At 38.5% G+C, this 23,338-nt stretch overlaps 1 protein-coding gene across 1 annotated transcript; it reads right to left on the bottom strand.

Annotated features, from left to right (window-relative positions):
• Positions 1 to 23,329, bottom strand: lmx1al (LIM homeobox transcription factor 1, alpha-like). Its single transcript, XM_077213570.1, has 9 exons — positions 23,139 to 23,329; positions 20,245 to 20,330; positions 19,884 to 20,067; positions 5,069 to 5,301; positions 4,795 to 4,958; positions 4,636 to 4,713; positions 2,903 to 3,020; positions 2,672 to 2,827; positions 1 to 2,589 (listed from the first exon to the last, which is right to left on the bottom strand). The coding sequence occupies exons 1-9, from the start codon at positions 23,180 to 23,182 to the stop codon at positions 2,432 to 2,434; spliced, it is 1,221 nt and encodes a 406-aa protein (XP_077069685.1). The 5' UTR covers positions 23,183 to 23,329; the 3' UTR covers positions 1 to 2,431.
• Between the last annotated feature and the right edge of the window lie 9 nt (positions 23,330 to 23,338).

Here is a 23,338-nt window from a genome sequence, read left to right on the forward strand (position 1 = left end):
TTTTATATTTTTTTAATGGTTTTAGTTAACTATAATAACCCTACTTCAAACGTTTGTGTTTGTGTGATGCTGCATCCACACCACTAGGTGTCAGTGTAAGTCCAAGACAACTGCTATATCAGTCAGCTTGACATACATAAAACTACTGAGTGCACCTTTAATATACATTTTTACTTGACAATAAATATGAATGTACATTGACTTCTAGCCAGCATGCTAGACTATTTTGGCTTTCACATTAGATTTAAATAAAAGCTGATTCCTTTACGTAAGGAAGGACATAAAGATTGCAAAGCAATAAGTAGAGAGTAGAAATAGGCTTGGGCTGTGTCAGAAATCACTCCTATATCCTTTCATTATTTGAGGAAACAGCCATTTGTAGTGCTGTTTGAAACCATAGTGGACAGAACTTCTGGCTCACTTGGTCTCGTTCACTCGTTCAGTGGACAATATCAGTGGAGTAATGTAATGAATAGAGTGCTGCAGGGATGACATCATTTTGTCGGCCAAAACCCAGACACGAGTTAGCATTTTAGCACTTCTGGTTCCATCATCCTAATAGTCAATGGGTTTTTGGTTAAATGCCTGAAATAAGGTCTGTTGTTAACATAAGCTCAATTTGACGTTTTATTCTACAACATAAAATACATAATTAATAGCTTTTACTTGTCTTGATAAGGGCATTTGTTAACAAGTGGCTAAATGGGACTACATAGGTTGTTTGGCACATTAAAGGTGCAGTAAGCAATTTCTGAGAAACACTGTTGATATTTGAAATCAATCCAAATAAAACAAACCGCTCCCTTCATTGCTCTGCCCCCAAAATGCTCAAGAGTACAAGCAAGAGTTGGTTGTTAGTTGCCAGCAGCTCCAGACAAACACTCAAAACTGTCCTGTTATTAAAGGTACGATTACAACAACAACAAAACCAAACAGCTGCGAAACAGCAAAACCAATGTTTCTTGCATATGGAGCAAAGACAACACAACCTCTGCGTCTGTTTTCAGGCCTTCCCGCTCAAGTCTCTTCAGCGTTGGAAAGCTTTTCTAATATTAAGGCGGGTCCTATAGCTCTTGCCTTATCATAACCCTTTTTTTACCACTGATATTCATCTGACCTTTTCTCTTTTGTAATGTCTCTCAGCCATCTCTTTCTACAGTCTTTCTTCAAATCTCTCTCTTGCTCACTTTCTCTCCTCATCATGAGTGGACACGTCCCCTACTGCTGATTGGCTCACTCTCTCCTCCTCATCATGAGTGGACACGCCCCCTACTGCTGATTGGCTCTCTCTCTCCTCCTCATCATGAGTGGACACGCCCCCTACTGCTGATTGGCTCACTCTCTCCTCTTCATCATGAGTGGACACGCCCTCTACTTCTGATTGGCTACAAGTGTGTTGTGCTGCTCGGTTTCTCAAAAATCGCTTACTGCACCTTTAAACATCATCACACCGAACAGGTAAACTCTTCTACACACTAATCCGCTTTCACAGCCTGTGTTTTTATAATCACATTCTTGCAAACTATTCTAACTCAGACTTTCAGGGAAAAGTTTTTTAAAACAAAGACTGATGTATTTGTTGGACGCTTAAAGGTGGTGATGTTGAAATCATGTGACCATGGTGTAGTTTGTTTATACGGTTAGATTTTTACCTTCACCGATTGTATTTAGGTTTCAACATTTTCAAAAAATTATCCTGATGAACAAAACGTGTAAGAATCATAAACTCTCACAGAGCATTTTCTGCAATAATCTAATCATATTGGTGATCTTTTTATCGAGGTACCGCTAACTTTTTGGTTGGCCTACAAAACACATCATCATTCAAGCACTGAATGAGAAAATAGGGGGAGATTTTGGATACAGCCTTGATCAGTTTGTTAGTTTTACATTGAGTAGAGGGTGAGGTAACACTTAAGTTTATGATACACAGGGCAACTTTTTGAGCAATTTCGCTGTGCAATCCTGCCGAGCGATTGTTGCTTGGGCACTTTCCCATTGAAAATGGGCAATACATTTCTATGTGGATAATTTAGACTGGTCGTGGGCCCTGTGTCTGATTTGGTTGCCTGATGACGGCAACATTGCTCAAAAAGTTGCCCTGTGTATCATCACCTTTAGACTTCATGAACAGCTGCCTGTTGATGTCTGCACCTATGACTGTCGAAACATTTTTGCCTGATACAGAACAAAAAAAAATAGTGCATTTGTGTGATTTAAAACATGAGATTCCAGTGAATTCCTATTCTGTCCATGTCATATTGAATTTTTAGGGTCTGGTCATGACTTGGTTTAACTGCTTAGAGCTTTATTGGCATGACTAAGATATGATTGAGGGACTCAATTAGTTCTGATGATGAAAGACGCCTCCAGTGAGACTCTGTTGCCCCCTGCAGTGGTGGAGGAGCGCTTTAGGTAGGTGGAACCAGGGTCATGAGGTAAAGTAGGAGTTTTGCATCGAGTAGAGGCGATCAATGGGATTTCCTATCCGACCTGCCAGAACTCCACCATCTGCGGTCGACAAGAGACAGTCCCCAAGATGACTGAGACTTCCATCACTGTCCAAGTCATGGAAAACTGTCTCTGAGTCTGAAATGAATTCGACGTTCAAACACAAACATTTCAGTAAACGAAAAAGAATAAGCAATGCTGAAGTTTATAGACTCCTTACCGTAGGAGTGCATCTGCTCGGGGCCGAGCTGTGGTGGCGTGAGCCCGTGTCGGAATTGCTCGCTGCCATATATGTTCGGATCCAAAGCCAGCAGTTGTTGCCGTGGCAGAGAGGAATATGACAGCAACCCATCCAGTCCGTGACTGCTGGAGCCGTCTGTGAAGAGATAGAGCTGGGTTTACACCTTTCATCAAGCCATTTCACACGGTTGTCCGTCCCCCCGAGTCTTACCCTCACTGTCATCGTTACTCTGGCGCCCCCCTCTGCTCGGGCCCCTCCTGGTGCCGCCCATCTGCTCCTGTTCCTGCTGTTGCTGCTGCTGCTGCTGTCTGCGAGCGATCTTCTTCATCTGAACACACAAAAATTCTCTGGTCCAGGAACGACATTCCCATCTAATATTCATATAATCAAACTAGTCTTGAACGTGCAGTCACAATAGCAGTGAATAATCCCTTTAAGTCACAAGTCTCAGTCTTGTTGATTGCTTGTACCCGTCTTTCTAAATGTGTCTGTCTGCCTGCCTGCCTGTCTATCTATCTATCTATCTATCTATCTATCTATCTATCTATCTATCTATCTATCTATCTATCTATCTATCTATCTATCTATCTATCTATCTATCTATCTATCTATCTATCCGTCTGTCTGTCTGTCATTCTATATATCGTTCTCTGTCTATCATTCATTCTATCTTTCTATCGGTCTGTCTGTCTGTCTATCGCTCTCTCTGTCTATCGTTCATCTCTGTCTGTTGTTCTTTATATCTGTCTGTCTATCGTTCGTTCTTTATATCTGTCTTTCTGAATATCGTTCTGTCTTTCTTTCAATCTATAATTCTTTCTATCTATCATTCTGTCTGTCCGTTTATCTATCGTTTTATGTGACCCTGGATCACAAAACCAGTCTTAAGTAGCACGGGTACATTTGTGGGAATAGCCAACAATACATTGTATGGGTCAAAATGATCAATTTTTCTTTTATGCCAAAAATCATTAGGATATTAAGTAAAGATCAAGTTCCATGAAGATATTTTGTAAATGTCCTACCGTAAATGTATAAAACGTTTATTTTTGTGAGTGAATGCAGCACAATCGCGAAACATAAATGGACAACTTTAAAGGCGATTTCCCCAATGTTTCGACTTTTCTGCACCCTCATATTCCAGATTTTCAAATAGTTGTATCTCGGCCAAATATTGTCCTTTCCTAACAAACCATACATCAATGGAAAGCTTATTTATTCAGCTTTCATGTGATGTATAAATCTCAATTTCAAAAAAATGACCCATAAGACTGGTTTTGTCATCCAGGGTCACATATATACCGGTACTTTTTATCTGTCTCTGTCGTTGTTCTATCGGTCTGTCTGTCTATCGTTCATTCTATCTGTCTGTATCTATCGTTCTTTCTGTCTCTATCATTCTGTCTATCTCTGTCAGTCTGTTGTTCTTTCTATCTGTAGGTCTGTTTATCGTTTTGTCTGTTTATCTCGTTCACTCATTCTATCTGTCTGTCTGAATTTCGTTCGGTCTGTCTTTCTATTTATCGTTCTTTCTATCTATCGTTCTGTCTGTCCGTTTATCTACCGTTATATATATATATATATATTATTTTTATCTGTCTCTGTCGTTCTTTCTATCTGTCTGTCTCTCTGTCTATCCATTGTTCTGTCTGTCTCTTAAGACCTACAAACCTTTAAACGTACAATCAAGGCTTTTTCAAGCCACATTTAAAACTTGTAATTTTTTTTTTTGTCAAAAATGATCTTTTTTTGTCAAGTTTAGTTATTTGATTTTCAGTTTATTTTAATTATACTCCCTTAAACCTCAGACATAAAACACACCCTAAAATATGGTCAATAGAACAAGGATGTTGATTTTACTTTTTTCTACCTGGGTAAATCATAAGATGGTGTTTCAAAAAAGGAACATTTTCAGAATGTATCAATAAATGATGCCATCCCACCTTTGCTCTCTGATTTTGGAACCACACCTGCACGACTCTCACCGTCAGTCCAGTTTCAGCTGCAAGAGTTTCTCTGACCTGCAACAACAGAGCATGCATGAGATGCACATAAGTGCTGTTTCCACATACAATGCACACAGGCATCCTGTGACTGCTGACCTTTCGGCAGGGTTTGGAAGACACCTCGAAGGAAGCCTTGAAGGCGCGACGCTGTTGCGTGGTCAAGATGGTACGTGGTCTCTTGGATCTCTTGTGGTCCTTCCCATCATCCCCAGTCTTGCCCCCGACGGAGACACCGCCACCCTCCTCATCCTCGCTCTTTACTGCAGAGGGAAACTGAGCATTGGCTTAAAGGTGAACTGTGTCGTTTCTTAACTATTTGAACATCTCTTCTCCTTTAATATCAACCTTCAATTGAGGTCAAGAAGGTTACCAGACTCGGTAGGGGCCGGGCTGATGGCGGCCAGCATCTCTCTCTCCTTCTCATAGTCTCCCCTGCAGAGCAGCTGTCCCTCCTTTAGCACAAACTCATCACCTCTCTGCAGCCGGCGCTCACACTCGCAGCAGCTGAAGCAGCCCAGGTGATACACCTGCCCCAGGACACGCATGATGAGCTCCGAGCGCCCGATCGCCTGCAGGCACGCACTGCACTTCCGCACGAACAACCTGACACACACACACACACACACACACACGTGCACGTGTCACTGAACGATCACTTTATGCAATGTTTTGTCTGTTACACTGGGTGGCAACAACGCACAAGATGTCACAAGCAACAAAGCAAAAATGTATTTAACCCTATAAATCCCACTGTATTGTATTTGATAAGCAAGTTTCTAAGGCCTATAAAGTAACAATATGATCACAACTTGAACACAATCTGTCATATGCCTTCTGCCGTCTGATTGATAGTTGACGCTTTTTTTGTGTAATTGTAAAAACGTCCTCCTTTAGGTCACGACACTCATCTTTGCTGTGAAATCTTGACTTTTTTTAAGTGAAGAACGTAAGAATAACTTTTACCCCCGGTTTCACAGACAAGGGTTAAGCTAGTCCCAGACTAAAATGCATGTTTGAGCTGTTTTAAGCTCAATCATATCTTATATCTTAAAATATGTCAGTGCCATTGTTTTGTCTCATGATGCACACCAGTAGGCTAATGTTTTTTTTCTAAGGCACATTTGTAAAAGCTATAAAATAATTGAACTGAGGCCTAATCCTGGCCTTAATAGTTTTTATTATTATTTGATGATGTTTTATTAATAGTTGATGATGAACATTCACTGGACTGACGCAACTTAGGTTTACTTGATTATCCATATGTCTTTATTTTTATTTTTTTTGAAAATCTTATTAAAATGTGAGCATCAAATATGACCCATCAGGCTTCTGGGGAGTGTTTATTATTTGTTCATCTCTCAATCATCATTGCATTATATATTTTGCCCCTGACAATAAAATCTACAAACCTGATCCCAAAACTAAGATTTTAAAACATTATTGGGAGATATAGAGAGATGACTGATATTAATATGCATTTTATATAATTAGCTTGTTTGTTATACCATTATAAAAATCTCATTGACTTACATTACAAGCTATCAGAAATCGAGGTGTTTTTTTTCCCTTGAGTTTGAGGACCATTTACATTTTTTTGTCTAAAAAAACAGACTTTATATGTCAGGCTTGACAGGGTCATTTTATTTGCACATATTCGTTTGACAGAAACTTTTCCCAAAGCAGCTTACACTGCATTTAAGCTCTACATTTTTTCAGTGTATCACCTGGGAATTGAACCTGTGATCTTGGTGTTGCTAGCACTGTGCGCTTTGGTGAATATTTTAAACTTACCGATGATTTTCTAAGATGATAAACAATTACAGTGACTTACTGGGCAAAAGTGAGCAAATGTATTAAGAAGGTCATTTGTCCCACTACCAATGCCCGCAAATGCCTCTCTTTAAACTGTGTTTTCCTTTGACGTGGCTCATCAACATCACAATTTTAAAGGCCCTCTCGCTCTTCAATCCCCAACAAACCCCTCGTTTTTTCCCTCCTCTCTCCCCTCCCTAACCGCTTGATATTTTCTGCCAGAATTCCCTGTCCTCCCTCCCGTCCTCCCTCCCCAGCTCCGTGAAACTAATAAAGACAGGATTAATTAGATTGTTGTTTAAACAGTGCGATGCCCAGACAGACGCTGTAAACTCATAACCAGGGATTGAGGATAGCATGGGGTTAATCTCTCCTCTCTCTTTTTCACACACTCGAATAAACACACTATACCCGCACAAACACACACATTTACCAGCACCTATATTCGGGCGTGCTCGTGTACTCTCATAATTATTGACAGGTACCCACAGATGGACCTGTAGACGCTCAATGACAATCTAATCCTTATGTACATTTCATTAAGCCAAAGCAACAGTCACCATTCACCCAAAATGTGGCATGAACCTATATGTGAAGTTACTGTCAAACACCTGAACTGGACAATAGTAAGATTTTTACATGTCAAATGTGGCGTTTACACATGCTGGCGTGATTTTAGGCTGTTGTGTGTTGCTATGTGGTTGTTAGGATGTTCTGGGCGATTGTTTACTGTCCCATTTTAAAAAAATGCCAAGTCTACGATATTGTGGTCTCAGGACTTGCGTCGGTGAACATGGATTTTTCAGCCTTTTTTTCGTTAACCAGGTGGAAAACATCAAAAAGCCGCCCAATTTGACGCATCATTCTATCACAGTGCAGGACAAGCGACCATTTAAAGGAATAGTTCACCCAACAAATGAACATTATGACAAGAACTACCCCTTTTAATACTTTTTCAGATCCCTAACCTTAAATAATAAGAAATAAAGGTTCTTTATTTAGTTCATCAATGTTGTTTTTAACATTCATGGAATCTTTCCATTGCACAAAAGGTTCTTTGTAGTGGAAAATAAGTTCTTTAGATTTCTTAAAATGTTTTACACACTAAGAAAAAATGCTTCTTTTCAGACCTGTTGACTGAAAGGTTTCTTTGGGAAACCAAAAATGGTTAATCAATGTGAAAAAAAAAACATTTAGAGCAGTAAATAAAGCTGAAACCTGCTTTAGCAATGACCACTAAGGAAATTAAAAGGACACGTATAAGAGGAAAATTAAATGATTAGACGCTGTCACACATGATAAGATGAAAACAAAACATGTTGGAGGCGAAGAACAGATGAAAGGCACATTTGATGGATAACACAGACTTCATGACAGTTGCAGAGACGGATTGCTGCAGTTCTTGTGTGTGTGTGTGTGTGTGTGTGTGTGTGTGTGTGTGTGTGTGTGTGTGTGTGTGTGTGTGTGTGTGTGTGTGTGTTGAGTGCAGGAGATGAAGGTGTCATATCAGAAATCTGGTGAAGGAAGAGCCAGCCAGGTCCACACATTATAGCCTCTAATCTGCACAGATATGATGATCCTGTCCGAAACGCAGCTGCTATGGCTAATCTGTCTCAATCCATCTGCCAAAAATGCCAAATTACCCAAATCACCATCTACTACATCAGATCAAAGAAGTCCAACTCTAAAATCCCTGAGCAACATTCATTCAGCCACTGACCGTAAGAGTGCATCGCATGAAACCATTCCCAGGTCATACTTCCCCTCAAAACCAAAAGAAATAACTGAGAAATTATATTTTTGAAATGTGATATGGACATGTTTTAGTGACATTCACCACAAACTTTAAAAGGGGATAAAATGTTCTATAAAGAAACACTGCAAACAGACACATTAAACATGATGGTTACAACAATAACAATATATTTCATACTTGAACATATACAGACCTGAAAACCAGAGTTAACTGAGGATGAAACTACCTTGGGGGAAAGAAATTATGGGTGCAGGGAAAAAAAAATCAGGCGATATGTACGAACAAGTTGTGTTCATGATGTCAATTCAATAAAGTTTTACATAAATCTATAGCCAAATCATAGTGTGGGGGCCTAATCCATGCACGAACACATAATTTTACATAATCAAACACTTACTGTCATAGTTGCAAGGTTTATCCCACAGACTTTGGTGCATCTTTGTATATATAGGGAGTCAGTATGTAAATCATACATGTACACATAATTGCAAGGGTTGGTGCTGTGCGTGCGCGTGTATGTGTGTATGAGCGAGAGAGAAAGAAAGAGAGCGGATATTGCTGTGAGGGAAGGTGGCTCAGAGCCAGGGTTCAGTAATCACATCATCTTCTTTTATTAAATCTCACTGCACTGCTTCTGCGTTATTAAAATCTCCCAGCATTCCCCACAACCGACTCCCGCCCCCCTCCCTCCCCGACACGCACGCACACCAATATTCACAATGATGAGATATGAGAAAACCAACAGGTAGCTGATAAAAATGTACACATCAGACCACTCGAACGCAAAAGAGAAAGCACAGGTGAGCAGCTAAACTGTTCAGTACTGACACATTTTATACTGACCCAATCATGTCACAGACACACACTTGCGTACGTACTTGCTAGAAGACCAGCTTTTTTAACTTAACATGCAATGAATGCAATTCTCTAACATGTGCAAAGTACTGAAATGATAATCGACTTGTGGCATGCAGGCTTTAATTGTCTAATTATGTTTGATTGCGTTGAGACACATCATCACGTCATTTAACGCTAATAAAACAACAAATGAACAAATGATTGTCATTGTACACCATCAAATATTCTTTACCACTCTCAGCTGAATTCAGATACATTACACTTATGGCTTATTAGTCATATGAAGAACACTTCAACAGGCTCATTAGAAAGAGTACTGTCTATCAAGGTAGCAATAAAGGAAAAATCATATTTCTTTATGTAGTGAGAATAATGAGAATCACAATATTTTAGATGATCCTGTAGAAATCATGGGTGAAAAATACCGGTAACAATGAACAGTTGTATTTTTTATTAACTAACGTTAACAAAGATCAATAAGTCAAAGATTAATACAGTTATATGTCTAGTTTAGTTTTTTAGTTTATGTTAGTTCAAGCATCAATGAAAACTAATGGGACCTTATTGTAAAGTGAAACCAAAATACATTTTATAAATGTGATAATGGTATGATTTACTTAATACTAACATTACTTTTGAAAGAAGTGCATTATAATTTCTCATGAGCTTCTCTTTTCTTGATTTGCGAGAAATGTTCATGCTGTCATTGATTCTGTAATGAATGAAACATCCTAGATGTAGAGAAAGGAACTTTTTGCCTCTGTATGTCACACTAATAAAAGTAATTTTGAAGTGTCCAACTAGGCAATTTACTCATCAGCCATTTACTCGCCTTCATGTCATTTTAAACCTTTATTGGCTTTGGCTTGCTTAGTTGGGGACACTTAATATCTTACAATATTATTGATCTGCCTGCATCGACACCATGAGAACTGAACTGAGCTGGACGATGGCATCACTGTTTTCTCCAGAGCGGCTGTATAGATAAATGAACTAAATTAATAACATTTCTACAACAGAAATGAACCATCGCTGAACTTCTAGATCTGCTGGACAGCAGAAATAAACTTTTTTGCCTTATTTTCCTGTTATCACTGTAAAGCTGCTTTGAAACAATCTGTCAAAATCAAAACAAAGACTCAATGGCTTTTTTCCTCTTTGGCTACGTCTACATTAATCCGGATACATTTGAAAACTGTGTTTTCGTTTCAAAATGCTCTCTCCACACTAACGTTTTCAAGCATTTTCCAAAAGTTTCTCATCCACACTGAAATGTCGGATGCTAACTTCATCTTACTGCACATGCATACAACCTTATAAAAGCTCACTGAGAAGATACAGACGGAATAAGCATTATAAAGTGATCATGCTATTCTCCTAGCAGGATCATTTTATTTAGCAAAATATCTCAGCATTCACTGATGTGTCCAGGTCGCACTCAGTCGCCATTAGGCAACATGTTTAGTCTAATACGCAACTCCTCTCATGTTTTGCCGCAGGACAGCAATTGCAAGTTAATTTTCTGTCATCTTTGCAGGACTGCGATATGAAGAGTGTGCAAAAATAACATATCTTTAACAACAGTGTAAAAGTGAATAGCACATAACAGGCACAATAGCGGTGTAAGCATGTCTATCGGTTCAATATGCGTCACATGACTAAACATGCGTCATCGTTTTCAAATACCTACGGTTTCACAGTCCACAAAACGGCTTTTTCAAATTTACCCACTTGGGAAAGCATTTTCAAAAAGCTCAGTTTTCCCAGGACAAAAACGCCATCTCAGTGTGGACGGAAGGTCAAATCAGAGAGAAAAAGATGCATTAACAGTGAATGTCAATGGGGTCCAAAACAACCCTGAGGATTTTTTCCACTGATGACAATTTTTTGTTGGGAACCATGCTTTCGACACATTTCCACTGTAGCAATGATGTCTCATTCCTCAAATACATTTCCGAAAACCTACAAAATGCATGGTAATTCACTTTCTACTTGTCAACAGACCAAATACTGATTCATGCCACCGTGACATCTTGTATAGAGCATTTCACTATTTCGGGACGATAATGCACCATTGATGTGCTGACGTACTTATTGTGATACATTTCCTGACTGACAGCAAGACCTGTCCGTACATTACAAACACACACACGTCGGTTTCCAGCATCCCTCGTGTGTATGTGCGATGCTCAAGGGTTCAGGGACCGACAGGATCGATGTGTTGAGTTGTGTGAGGCGAGAGTGAGTCTGCGAGTGTGTGTGTGCTTGGATAAAACAGCTAATCCCCAGGCCACCAGAACGCAATATCCTGTCAGCCAGATTCTCATTTCCTGTCTCTCTGTGGCAGGGCGAGAAGAAAAAAAAAAGACGCGCTGAGGGGGGACGGGGGATTCGTTGCCCCAGAAACAGAAGATACGGCAGCCCTGTTTGAGGATATCTATGGCATTCTTCCTATCTCTCCCCCTCCCGCTTTCATTTTTTGCCGTTCTTCTTTTATTATCTCAGATTTAATAAAGCCAAGGCGAGCAGCTTGTTCTGCCATGAAACATTTATTAGCCGTCTGTAATGAAATTGTTGTGCGGGAGGCGAGGTGATGGAGACTCATCACGCATTATGCAAAAACAGTGGCAATATCACGAGAGGAGACACCTCGAGCTCATCTCTCCTCTTCCTCTGTCATCTTCCTCTCTCCACCTCTGTTTGTCACCTCCATGGCCTTCTGGCTTCCCCTGAGCTCTTCTCTCTCTCCATCATTCCCTTACACGTCTGATACGTACACTACACTCTTAAAAAGAAAGGTTCTTTATTGTAATTGATGGTTCCATAAAGAACCTTTCAAATCTATGGAATCTTTACATAGCACAAAAGGTTCTATATAGTGGAGGAAGTTCCTCAGATTATTAAAGTGTTCTTCACACCAAGAAAACAAATGGTTCTTTTACGAATTGTTGATTGAAAGGTTCTTTGGTGAAACCCAAAATGGGTTTTTTTTCCCATGCCACCTTTATTTTTAAGAGCTTCAACATGGGCTAATGGGAGCTTCAGGTGTAGAAAAACTCATTTTCCTATAGCAGTAATGCAGGTGAGAAAATATTACTGAAAACCTAATGAGCCTCATGGCTTTAACTACCACAATGTGTTTACGTATATACAAAACATATTCATCAACAGGACTAAACACACGAGGTTTTGTATGTTTAAAACTAATGCTAGATTTGGGGTGGTTCATTGATCTTAAACTAGAAGCTGGATTTTTATAGTTAGAAAGTGCGAGTGGCTCGCAATGACGCTAGGGGTTACGATGCAGTTGCTAAAGTGTACTATGTGGTTTACAGGGAAGAGACTGCTTCTATGCCTTCGACACATTTCCACTGCTTCAATCTTTATCACATTGTGTCTGGTAGCCCACAATATAAGTATGAATGGTAATACTAATAGCCTTATTATTACCATTAACCAGCAATCACCACTAACTTGCTTATTGACTCGGTAGCGAATCCAAGGTACGGCAACGTCCTCCATCAGAGCCCAAGTGTCATATTCCTGCCTGACAGTACAACAACTCGCTAACCACAACACAGCTTGTAGTCACGTCTAGGAACATAATTAGCAGCGTTCCCAATCAAGAACCATCCACCCACCTCCCTGTTCCCACAGACACAAAGAGACAGCGAGCAATGAGTTGATTAAGCGAAAATGTGGGATAAATGGAGAGATAAACTGATTGGTGTCATCCTGGCTATAAATCTCAACAAGTAGGAAATGGAGTTTGGAACAGAAATATTATTAGAAATCAGACAGTGATGGACGAGCTAGAGAAGAGATGCATGGGGAGGAAGAGAGACCGACCAGAAGAACGTTTCTGAAACCATCCACCTTACAGCTCATAATAATGACTCTGACCAAACATTTTGGTAGAGTGTGTGACTGCAAATGGTGATTTCCATAGAAAAAAAATATTATTTAGAGGTTGCTCTTTCAAAGTACTGGAGACCTAATTGAGAATCTAAGAATTTACAAGCGGATGAAAGAGAAAGAGGGGGATTTTTTTGTGAAGCTGATCATTTTATAAAAGCACTTTCTTTAATTCTTCTGTTATTTAATTTTTTTTTTTACTTTTATACTTGTTGTTTATAATTGTATTTTTTTTTAAATCTGTTTTTGTCATTTTTACTGTTGTTTTAGGGTTTTAGGCATTACAAAGCTAAATATACAAAGCTCTGTCATGAAACTCTAGGTCCTTAACTCAACCTGCTTGCAATTACATTATTCTCTATAGGGCACAGCTGATTGGTTCCTGCTGTATCAGTAGCCAATGAGCTCCAAGCTCAACCTTCAAATACTTGGTCAGCATTTCCCTTAGCAGTGCAGCATGCTGCCAGAAACCCTCCCCCTTCCCCAGCTCCACCTGTATAGATCTGGGTAATTCATGTACGCTATATTGTACAGCAACAGCATGTCTCACTTGCTCACAGCAGCGTGTCATGTTTGTATTGGCAGTAGCAAGTCCTGTATTTGCTCTGCAGCAGCAGAGTAGCAGATCTATTCTGCCAAGACCAAATATATCAACATTGTCATATCCATTACCATGCCAAACATTCGGAGAGTTGTCATGACATAAATAACATTACAGAGAAACGGTTAGTAAGGGATGTTTTCATACTAAAATCATGTTAACACACCTATTGTTTACATCTGAAATAGTATTTTAACATTTATGGATTGCACTTACACTTTTTACCTCACTGTAAAACAGTTTTTATGAAATGGAGGGACAGGTGGAAATAAACGTTTGTGCTGATTAATATTATGCCATAAATTCTTTGGACTGAATCCAAATATTCTGGATCTGAAATTAACTCGAATCCTAATTGAATCTGAAAAATTAATAGCATCAAGTATAAACTTTGTCTCAAATGTTTTTTCCTAAAAATCCTTATGGTATATCAATATTGAATAAATATTGGAATATAAATCTAAGATTTTTTTATTGCAGACTTTGATATTTTGGCAAATCTAAGCACAGTTTAGGACATTTTTTTAGAAATTCTCAAAGGCACACATGACATTCTGGGGTTCTTTTTTTAGGAGAAATGTCTGAGAAGCAGGAGACTTTAGCAAAAAATCACAACTAAGATCTAAGAGATCAACTTTGTGATTTTTCGTTATTATGGGTTCCTCCTAGCATCTCTTTACACACTGGGGGCAGTTTTCGTTCTGTTTCCCACCCCACAGAGTGATCTATTAAATTTGGGGTTGTCTTAAATATCCGCTCCCCTGTCTCCACTCTGATAGGCCTCCGAGACCTTTGCTTGTCTAATTTTCTGCCAGGGATCCAGGCACCGTACCCTGGGGCTGAGAGCCTTTATTGGTCTGGGACTGGTTTCACTTGGTTGGGCTGCACATGCTTTATCTACTGGCTGTGTGGTGTCGAAATCAGCCAGGGAGACGATGATGGACAGTATTTGACCATTTCAGGGATATATGTGGGTTTAATGAATAGGTGTTTGGTTTTGAGTTTGGTTTCTGAAAGTGTGTAGGTGTTGCTGGAATGATCCGAGAAATGAATAGTAAATAAGTCTGATTTCTGATAGCAAGAACTTCAGGGACTGGAGACTGAATGTATGCAATCTTAAAGAAGGAAAGATACTAAATAAAGTTCAAAATGTAGGTTCGGAAGAAGCCTAATCATATAGTTCAGTCAATCATAATTTCTAGCCGTCTTTGACAATTGTTCCGGCATCTCCTCCTCTATTCCATTCTTTCTTTTTCTATGCAATATTGTTAGGGAGGTTTTCTCAGAGCTCGAGTCGAGCCTCAGGATCAAGCCTCCTTTGAGGACAGCAAGCCAAGTTTGTTTACTATTAACTATTAGGACTGGATGAACTTGGGGAAAAAATTTAATCGTTTGTGATGTGATTAAAAATTGATGCTGTTTGCATGTTTGTTGTATTATTATTGTGTGCATTATTCCAAGTGAATTTTTCTTTTTTTCTTAGTAATGGTTTATCAAAAAGTCCTCTGAAACAAATCCCCTTTACAACCCCTTTGCTCAATCCTTACATTTTGGTATTTATGTCAACTTTTGATGATCCGATTTAAGTCGGCTATTTACTAAATGCATCTAAATGTTGATCTTGTCGATCATAAACGCATTTCATTTTTTACTTGTGTTTCTCTCGCACTTCTTCAATCATTTAGTCCGTTTAAACCCCGCCTCTTTCTTACAATTGACTCACATTCAGATCTCCCTTCATCCAATCAACAACCGATGGATAGAACCAAGTGCCCAACCTACTTTTTTCTCTTTTCCGATAAACCATTTCACTCAGATACACGTCACAATATGGTAAAAAAGATCTGTCGCTACTTTGTATTATTGTGACTTGAAAATAACCTGTCCTACATGGGGAAAAAAGGTGTTGTTTAAAATTTTTTTTTTCTCAGTGAATACCGTTTCACTTAAGCACATATTATGAAACTAAAATGTGTTGTCAGTTTGTCAGTGCTGTTTAAGGGGATATTTCTACCTCAACTAATTTTTACAAACGACTTTTACAAATGTCATTACGATTCAGTTATTTTAAATAATAATTTCTAGGTAATTTTTTTACAGTAGAATGTTAGCACAATAAAGTTGTTGTTTTTCCCCCAAATTCCTTTTTTTTTACACCATCAAAGATTCCTTGGCACCCCAAAAAATGGAGCACACACCTGCTGTAGGCCGAGCAGGAGTAAAGAGGCAGGTGTGTGCTGACGGACAGACAGCAGAGCACAAGGAGACATTGTTGTGGATTTACTCAAGGTCAGCCGCACAAGAGTGTGCCAAGTTTCCTCCACAAATACACCACATACCACGCTGCAGCCTCAATATTCACAAATAACATCTGCAAACCAAAACTTTGCCTGTACCTTTCTTACTTTCTTAACATATGGGATGACATGAGAGAAAGTTAAGTCTCTAAAGAGGCCATATGATGCTTTTTTATGCTTTCTTTTTCCGTTGGTGTGGAATGTTTCCGATTGTGTATGTATAATATCTGTAAAGTTATGACGCTCATAGTCTCCCAGAAAGAGGTTTATTCTATGTAACAGAGAACCATTGATCCAGACCTGCCTAAAATGCCTCGATACCACTTTACGTCTACGCCAATGTGACATATTAGCATAATGCCCGCCCAAAGGCATATGCAAAGAAAGAAGACGAGGCCTCAGTGTTGTCGCCATATTGTGGCATGTGCGTTTTCCGTACAGCGCTGTAACTCACTGATTAACTACCGTAGTACGATGTATCTTCGGATAAACTAACCAACTAGGCACGACTGTTTCCGAAACAAGTAATCTAGTAATCTCTTACTTCGTAGTAATGCTTTAGAAGCCATGGAAGCTGAGGTTCGCGATTATGGTAAAGGGGTGTTACACTTCTGACACAGGCTTGAAATCTTTGACCAATCACAAACCATGGGGTCAGCTGGCCAATCAGAGCGTGCTGTGGGCTTTTTGACTCAATAAGAGCGTTTCAGACAGACTGGGAAAAGAGGTGCAGCAATAAAGCACAGTATGTGAAAAATAATATGTTTTTTGGACATTAACACCCAGTAAACAAAATAATGACCTTTTAAAATAGCATCTTATGACCACTTTAAAGGAAACTCCACCATTTCAGAAGAGTGAAAAAGTCTGTTTGATGAAACAAATTAATCAAGCTCATGGGAATATCACTACCAGCCTGCACAAGAACAGTTTTACCATGCTACGATCCCAGAACAACCTTCTCATTTGTAATCGTTGATCACTTTTTACCTCATTATGACATCCTTGCTGCAAGCCCTTATGGACAACAATTATCAAATCTATTGAGCCATTTTTCTTCACCGGTGTCAAGAAAAGCAATGTCAGTTAATATGGTAATTTCATACCCTGGAACAGTCCTGGATCTCAGGTGATCTATCTTTCCGGAAACATATAGAATTATTTCATATTTGCATTGGGAATTCTTCCACCTTACTTTTCCATCTTCTTTTATTCTCTCCTGTCCTTATTTCTTTCTGTTGGCCTCCAGATGTCAGCAACAGAGGGAGTGTCCACACTTCTCAGCAGTGTCTGACACTTCTCATAACAGTGATAACAGGCCACAAAATCGCCCTTCAACTGTCCGCACTCCTGGTGATGTCACTGACAAATTATGGTTGCTCGGAATCTCCCTCTGACCCAAACAGATACAGACTGATTCATCAGAGAAAAATGTAAATTCGGTCTTTTTTCAATTCTCATTCCAATGACTTGGAATGTAGTGCACGATTCATATGAACTGCTTTAATGGTTCATCAGATTTCTCCTTTGTTTTCCACAGAAATTTGGGTTTGGAATAATATGAGGGTGAGTAAAAGGCTATGTTTACATGCCCTAAAATAATACGTTTATAATCAGACTACTGGCACAATTGGACTGTAAAAGCCTTTGTGTAAACACCTTGATTGATCTGATTGAGTTTGATCTGAATGAAAGTGAAAGGTATGATGGGATTGAAAGTGGTGGTATAGACCTAAAATAATCCAATCATCAGGAGAACATTAAGCATGTAAACACTTGATTCTGACTATTTTATCAATCAGATTAAAAAAATACAGTGCCCTGATGTGCGTATGTATACATCTTATGAACGTGCATATGTTTATTTACGTCTGACGTCTTACAAACTAGTCAGGGGAGGAGAATGAATACTTAAGAAATATTTGCTAAAAAAGTTTTATGACATATGTCATTGTTCTTTCTTTCTTTCTTTCTTTTTCATCATGTCAAAAATGGCAATCGCCATATCTCCAGTGACATTATCACGACGACTTTCTCCATTTTTGAACTGCACATGCAGGTTGTGTTCAAGCACATGTAGGCTAAATGAATATGGTAATTAGACTGCACGATTTCAAATAAACAACTTTCAGAATCTGAAATCAGATTGATTCATTCTGATTTACGGAAATTAGTGCATGTAAACACCTAATGGTGACAAAACTACGCCTTTAAGTGACAGATTTGAATCTACAGCCTTACTAATACCTCAACTAAACGTACCACCAATATTTAAAGGAGAGCTCTCTAAAGTCACAGCTCCTCCAAAACACATGAACGCACGCAGCAAGAGTATCTGAACAGCGTCACGAGAGCCGGCGTTAAACTACCTCATGTCTCAATGCAAATAACATTACAATAATAATGAAAGTAAACAGCTCTGAATTGTAGCACCTGACTGCTGCAGATCATTTCGGCGTTGATGATGCTGCCGTTTGTTTGAAGTGTTATGACAAATTGAGTCCTCCCTCGAAATCGGGTCTCTATCAACTAGTTGATGATTATAAGTACATAAGAACGATATTAATTTTAAACGTGTATAGCTTACAAGTGCATAATAAAACAATTTGAACTTAATTTCTTTCACTTGATAAACTCGTAATTAATAAATAATAACCTATTAAGTGAATATCATTGCATTATTTTTATAACTGAAATATTTGGGCATGGTAAACTTAATTTAACACATAATTACATTAAAAATACATGTAGGGTAAGTGCAAATAAGCTATCAGGCTAATCAGGTATCTGTATGCTATGGTAGTACATAAGCTAACTAATACAGACATTAAGGGTTACATTAAAATGGCATTCGGCAACTCCATCTATTTCTTCGCTGATTTTCATTTTTGTTGTCGCATGTTTTCTCAACAAGCTCCCCCTACAGCTGTGAGGCGTATATTTCACAACACTGTCGTAAAAAACACTAATTTGCGGCCCCTCCTCCCCCTTTCTACCGCTGCTCATGTGCATTTGTTATTATCGGAGCCGGCCAACTTTATTGTGTGGAGCTATGAGGTGGGAACACATCATACACATTGAGGGCGGCGTGTGTGTTTATGTCGAATTGCCGTCAAGCAGTTTGTGTTTCTCGCTCATTCTCGCTTCTCACGAGACTTCCTATTTCCAACTTACCGGGACGTTAGTCCTCATGTTGCAAGGTTGGTTGCGGGGAAAGTCACCGTTCTCACCAGAACAGGTTATTAAACCATCCAAATCATTTCTAAACGGTTTTATTAAGTTGAAATAGTTGCCGAATGCCCCTTTAACGTAGTTCAAACAGCATTTATCATAACATGATTTTGAAAGAATTGCAGGCGCTAAAGAGAGTACCAATTAAAAGTAATTTGAGCAAATGGGATCCTAACAGAGACCAGATTTTGAGTGAGGACCTGATGTGTCACTTGACATGTCTAACCCTGCATAGCATGAAACGTGCTGATGCCATGTGATGTCTGCGTGAGCAGGTGCGCGGAGGTGTGGAAATACATATAACAGGCAGTTAGGACATCGTATCATTGCATTCGGACTGAATGCAATGATTGGACAAACATGTTTTGGTCCAAGGCTTCCACAGAAAATATGTACATGTTTCAATATTTAGACCACTTCTATTATCGATTGATATCAGGACGTGAAGAGCGTTTCAACCAGCATAGCAAAAAGTGTTCATGAAAAAAACATTGCCTACCCAACCTTCAACTACATTTGCTAAAGGAAATGTGTTATATTCCACAATAACATCACAGCATTATCTGACTAAACACACTTTTATAGAGGGCTCAGAGGAATGTTCTGGTGCACTACATGTCGACCTACAGACAGTACCCCGAAAATGGGATGTTTTTCCATACTAGGACTTTGATTCAGTGTGTACAGGCGCAGTATGCAGATCGAACTGTCTTACTTCTCATAATCATGCTTGCAGTAAAGCAAGCGGTCCCGGCAGTAGCAGGTCCCACTCAGCGCGCTGCGACACACCGCACACTTGACACACGTCTCATGCCAGGACAGTTCATTGACGCGCAGGAGGAAGCGGTCGGCGATGGGAGACTCGCACCCTGCACACACCTCGCCTCCTCCCACATGCTCTGATGGAGAAGAACAGCACAGGTGTCAGATGACAGGACGCAAACAAATGTGCCATGTGAGACTCAATACACACACATTACAGCATCCATGGGTAAAGATTATAAAACAAGAAAGAATAATAAAACAAAGCTTTGTGTTCTTCAACATGTTGTGTGTTCATTAGGCAGAATATTCACCGTAAGGCGTGGCAGAGGGGGCCTGCTGAAGACATGATTGGTTTTCTTCTGTTTTCATTCCGTTCCTTCCTTCTTTGGAGTGCTGACTGAAGGCCAACAACGCAACAAAGAAAACTCACATATAGAGACTGCAATCAGATACGGTTATATGAAATTATTGTGAGCTGCTTGTAATTGCTCATTGTAATTGTCGTATTTTATTCATTATATTTACATGTAATGCGAGTAAAATGCACACAGTGATTTGAAGTGTTAGTTTGAAGATATTTATATGATTGCAGTTTAATCTGTGAGGACACAGAGCATCGTTAGTTACATTAGCAAAAGACAAAATCAGGTCCGGTGTGGGTCCGTTTTTAATGTGCACTGAAATACATTAGTAATTTTAATTAAAAAAAAAAGGGTTTTAGTGTAAAAATTGGTTGACTGTAAGTTACCATACCATATAAAATGAGAAATATAATATTTAAAGATACATGGAATTTTATTGTGAAAAGGTGTTCTACACTATAATAGATGTATGTATATATGTATGTATAATAAACATAGCACATAGGTGTGAAATATATAGCCTTAAAAAATAATACTTTCTTGGAACAATGCTGAAATTATACAAGTAAAAATTGTCTTATAATTTATGGGGATATTCCCTTCAGGAAGGATACATCACATTTGTCATCTCATCATATTCTGTTACATTTAAAAAAATCACATTTTGTTATTATTATGTATAAAGGGGTGCTTTATGTTGTGTGACCTTAAATTAATGTTTACTGCAATATTTTAGACATATGTGTAACACAGAAGGTGTGTGTGTGTGTGTGTGTGTGTGTGTGTGTTAGTAACAGTCTTTATGTTATCAATGCTCGATTGCTGGAGAAGCCAGTTTTGTTGACCTTTAAGTCACTTTTATTTTCAGTAGGTTTTAAAAAAAAAAATATATATATAAAAAATAATAATAATAATATATATATATATATATATATATATATATATATATTAATCGGCCAAAATGTTAGTATATAGCCTACCAACACTAGCCTATATGATTTAAAGACATATATGGTCAAGAACAGCTTTAAAAATGTAATCTAAATGCTTGGAACAATGCCAAGTTCTACGTCGACGCTGCCAGGCTTTTTTATTTTAGGCTACATTTATTTATTGACAGTGTATACTCTTTTTCTCTAATTTGTTTGGTTCATTTTGTTTAGTCTTACTGCTCAACATGTGTCCGGGAGCTCGTGCAGGTGAAGTGTCCGGAGGAAAGGCGCGCGGCTTCGTAGTAACAGTTAGGCTACACTCTCAAACGCATTGATATTTGGCAAAAAGAAACAATGCAATAAAAAAAATCAAGCCTTTTATGGTTTAAAACCGTCGCACTCAGATTTCAATCAATAACCCATACCGGTTGTCATTAATGCTTTGATTATTGTAATTTAGAATTAAAAGGCGTTCATTCGAGATTTACACTAAATTAATTTGATGTCTGCAAACCGTCAGAAAAACAGGGAAATCAAAATCCTTTTGTTTGTAGGCTATTTCGTTGTTTTTAATTGAGTTTAGAATATTGAAGTTATATTTTTTGTTGGTGTTTAAAAATGTATTATTATAATCATCATCATTCTGCTAATTTCTGCCTAAAACCCATTTTACTGACAATTGAAAAGTGGCATTTTCCTCATGGCTGAAATCCCATGCACGCTGCGTGTCTGATCTCTTTCCACATTAATAATGCAGTTAATTGTATGAGTTGATTATTAAAAATACAGGAGTTAATCGCGGGTCATCAGTCTGAGGCTATTCGCGTTTATCTGCAAAGTGTCAGCATTTTTATTTTTACGTAGGCCTAGCAATAAATGTGATCAAACTTCGTGGAATGTATTTTAATAGCCTGTCTGTTAAATGTTTGTAGGCTATAGCCTAACTTTTGTCGTATGATAATAGGATATTTTGTTTTAATTGCTGCGATCTAGGCCTGCATAAAGGTCTAATAGTTTGACAGAGAACAAATAAACTAGCCTAATGACCTAAAGTATTTTACTAAGTAGCCGATGAATAATTATTATTTTACGACACAATTGACGCAAGTTGATAGGCTATTGATGATATCGTGGTTTGATAGGCCTATTTTGATAGCGTCCATTTAATTTGGTAAAGTTTAGTTTTAATTTACATTTGAAGATGGTCCATGACATGAGAGCTGTTATGTGATGTGATAGCGTAAATACGAACAATATCGATTTTTTTTGTTGCTAATGAGTGAAAAAGTGGCGCTTATGATTATGAATTCAATTTTATATTTCTTTTACTCGAAACCATATCATTTACAAACTTACGGAAAACCGAAACGTGATTGAGTGACGTAGCCTATAGATCTATAACATGTGTTTTAATTTTTTTAAACAAGTTTTAAAACCCATATTTTAGTCTATATGGTCTACAAAAAATAGCTAATGAAAAATATGTCCTTGCGGGGAGTTTAAAAAAAATGTATTATTTATTTAGTAAATGTTAGATTTATAATTCAGACTCTTAATTTTTAATATTTTCTGGCCTGAGCTGAACTCATAAAATAGCTGTAAGAGAGAAGTTTCTTTACCTTTGCCAAGTGTTTGACAGTTTTACTAAATACAGACACTGTATAGGTAGCCTATTAAAGTAGGCTTCCACGAATATGCTAGAGGCAAATTAATAAATTCATCATTAAAACTTGAGCATTTCTGTAAAATGTAGATCGCAGTGCTAGATTTGCTAGACTATGTTAAAAGTGTTTATTAAAGCCGTGCAGGTTTCTGTGTGAACAGTGAAAGCGCCGACAGAGAAAAGTTCAAGTCTATCATTTGTCTCATTCTGTATAGCAGGTGATGCTCAGATGCGTCTCGTGCGCTTACCTTGCGCTGAAACACACTCCTCCAGAGATTTCTTTTGGTAACATCAAAATACCTTTGAAGAAGAGGACGGGCAACAGTGCTCCAAAAGCCAAACTTTAGTGTTAGCTATAGTCCAGAATACACGGAGTGGCGCAAAAGCATCGCCAGACTGTGTGTGACGTTCAGGCGCGCGCTTTATGTGATGATGGAGTGAAGACTCG

Source organism: Siphateles boraxobius, unplaced genomic scaffold (genome assembly GCF_051911475.1).
Source record: "Siphateles boraxobius isolate OS27281-9 unplaced genomic scaffold, OSU_SipBor_1 66, whole genome shotgun sequence".
Taxonomy (NCBI): Eukaryota; Metazoa; Chordata; class Actinopteri; order Cypriniformes; family Leuciscidae; genus Siphateles; species Siphateles boraxobius.

Excerpts from the sequence above, each read along its gene's own strand:
- lmx1al (XM_077213570.1), bottom strand. The coding sequence starts at position 23,182 with ATGTTACCAAAAGAAATCTCTGGAGGAGTGTGTTTCAGCGCAAG. Across the intron at positions 4,714-4,794 it reads CTTCCAAACCCTGCCGAAAG|GTCAGAGAAACTCTTGCAGC; the intron begins GTCAGCAGTCAC and ends CTGTTGTTGCAG. Across the intron at positions 2,590-2,671 it reads CGAGCAGATGCACTCCTACG|ACTCAGAGACAGTTTTCCAT; the intron begins GTAAGGAGTCTA and ends AATTCATTTCAG.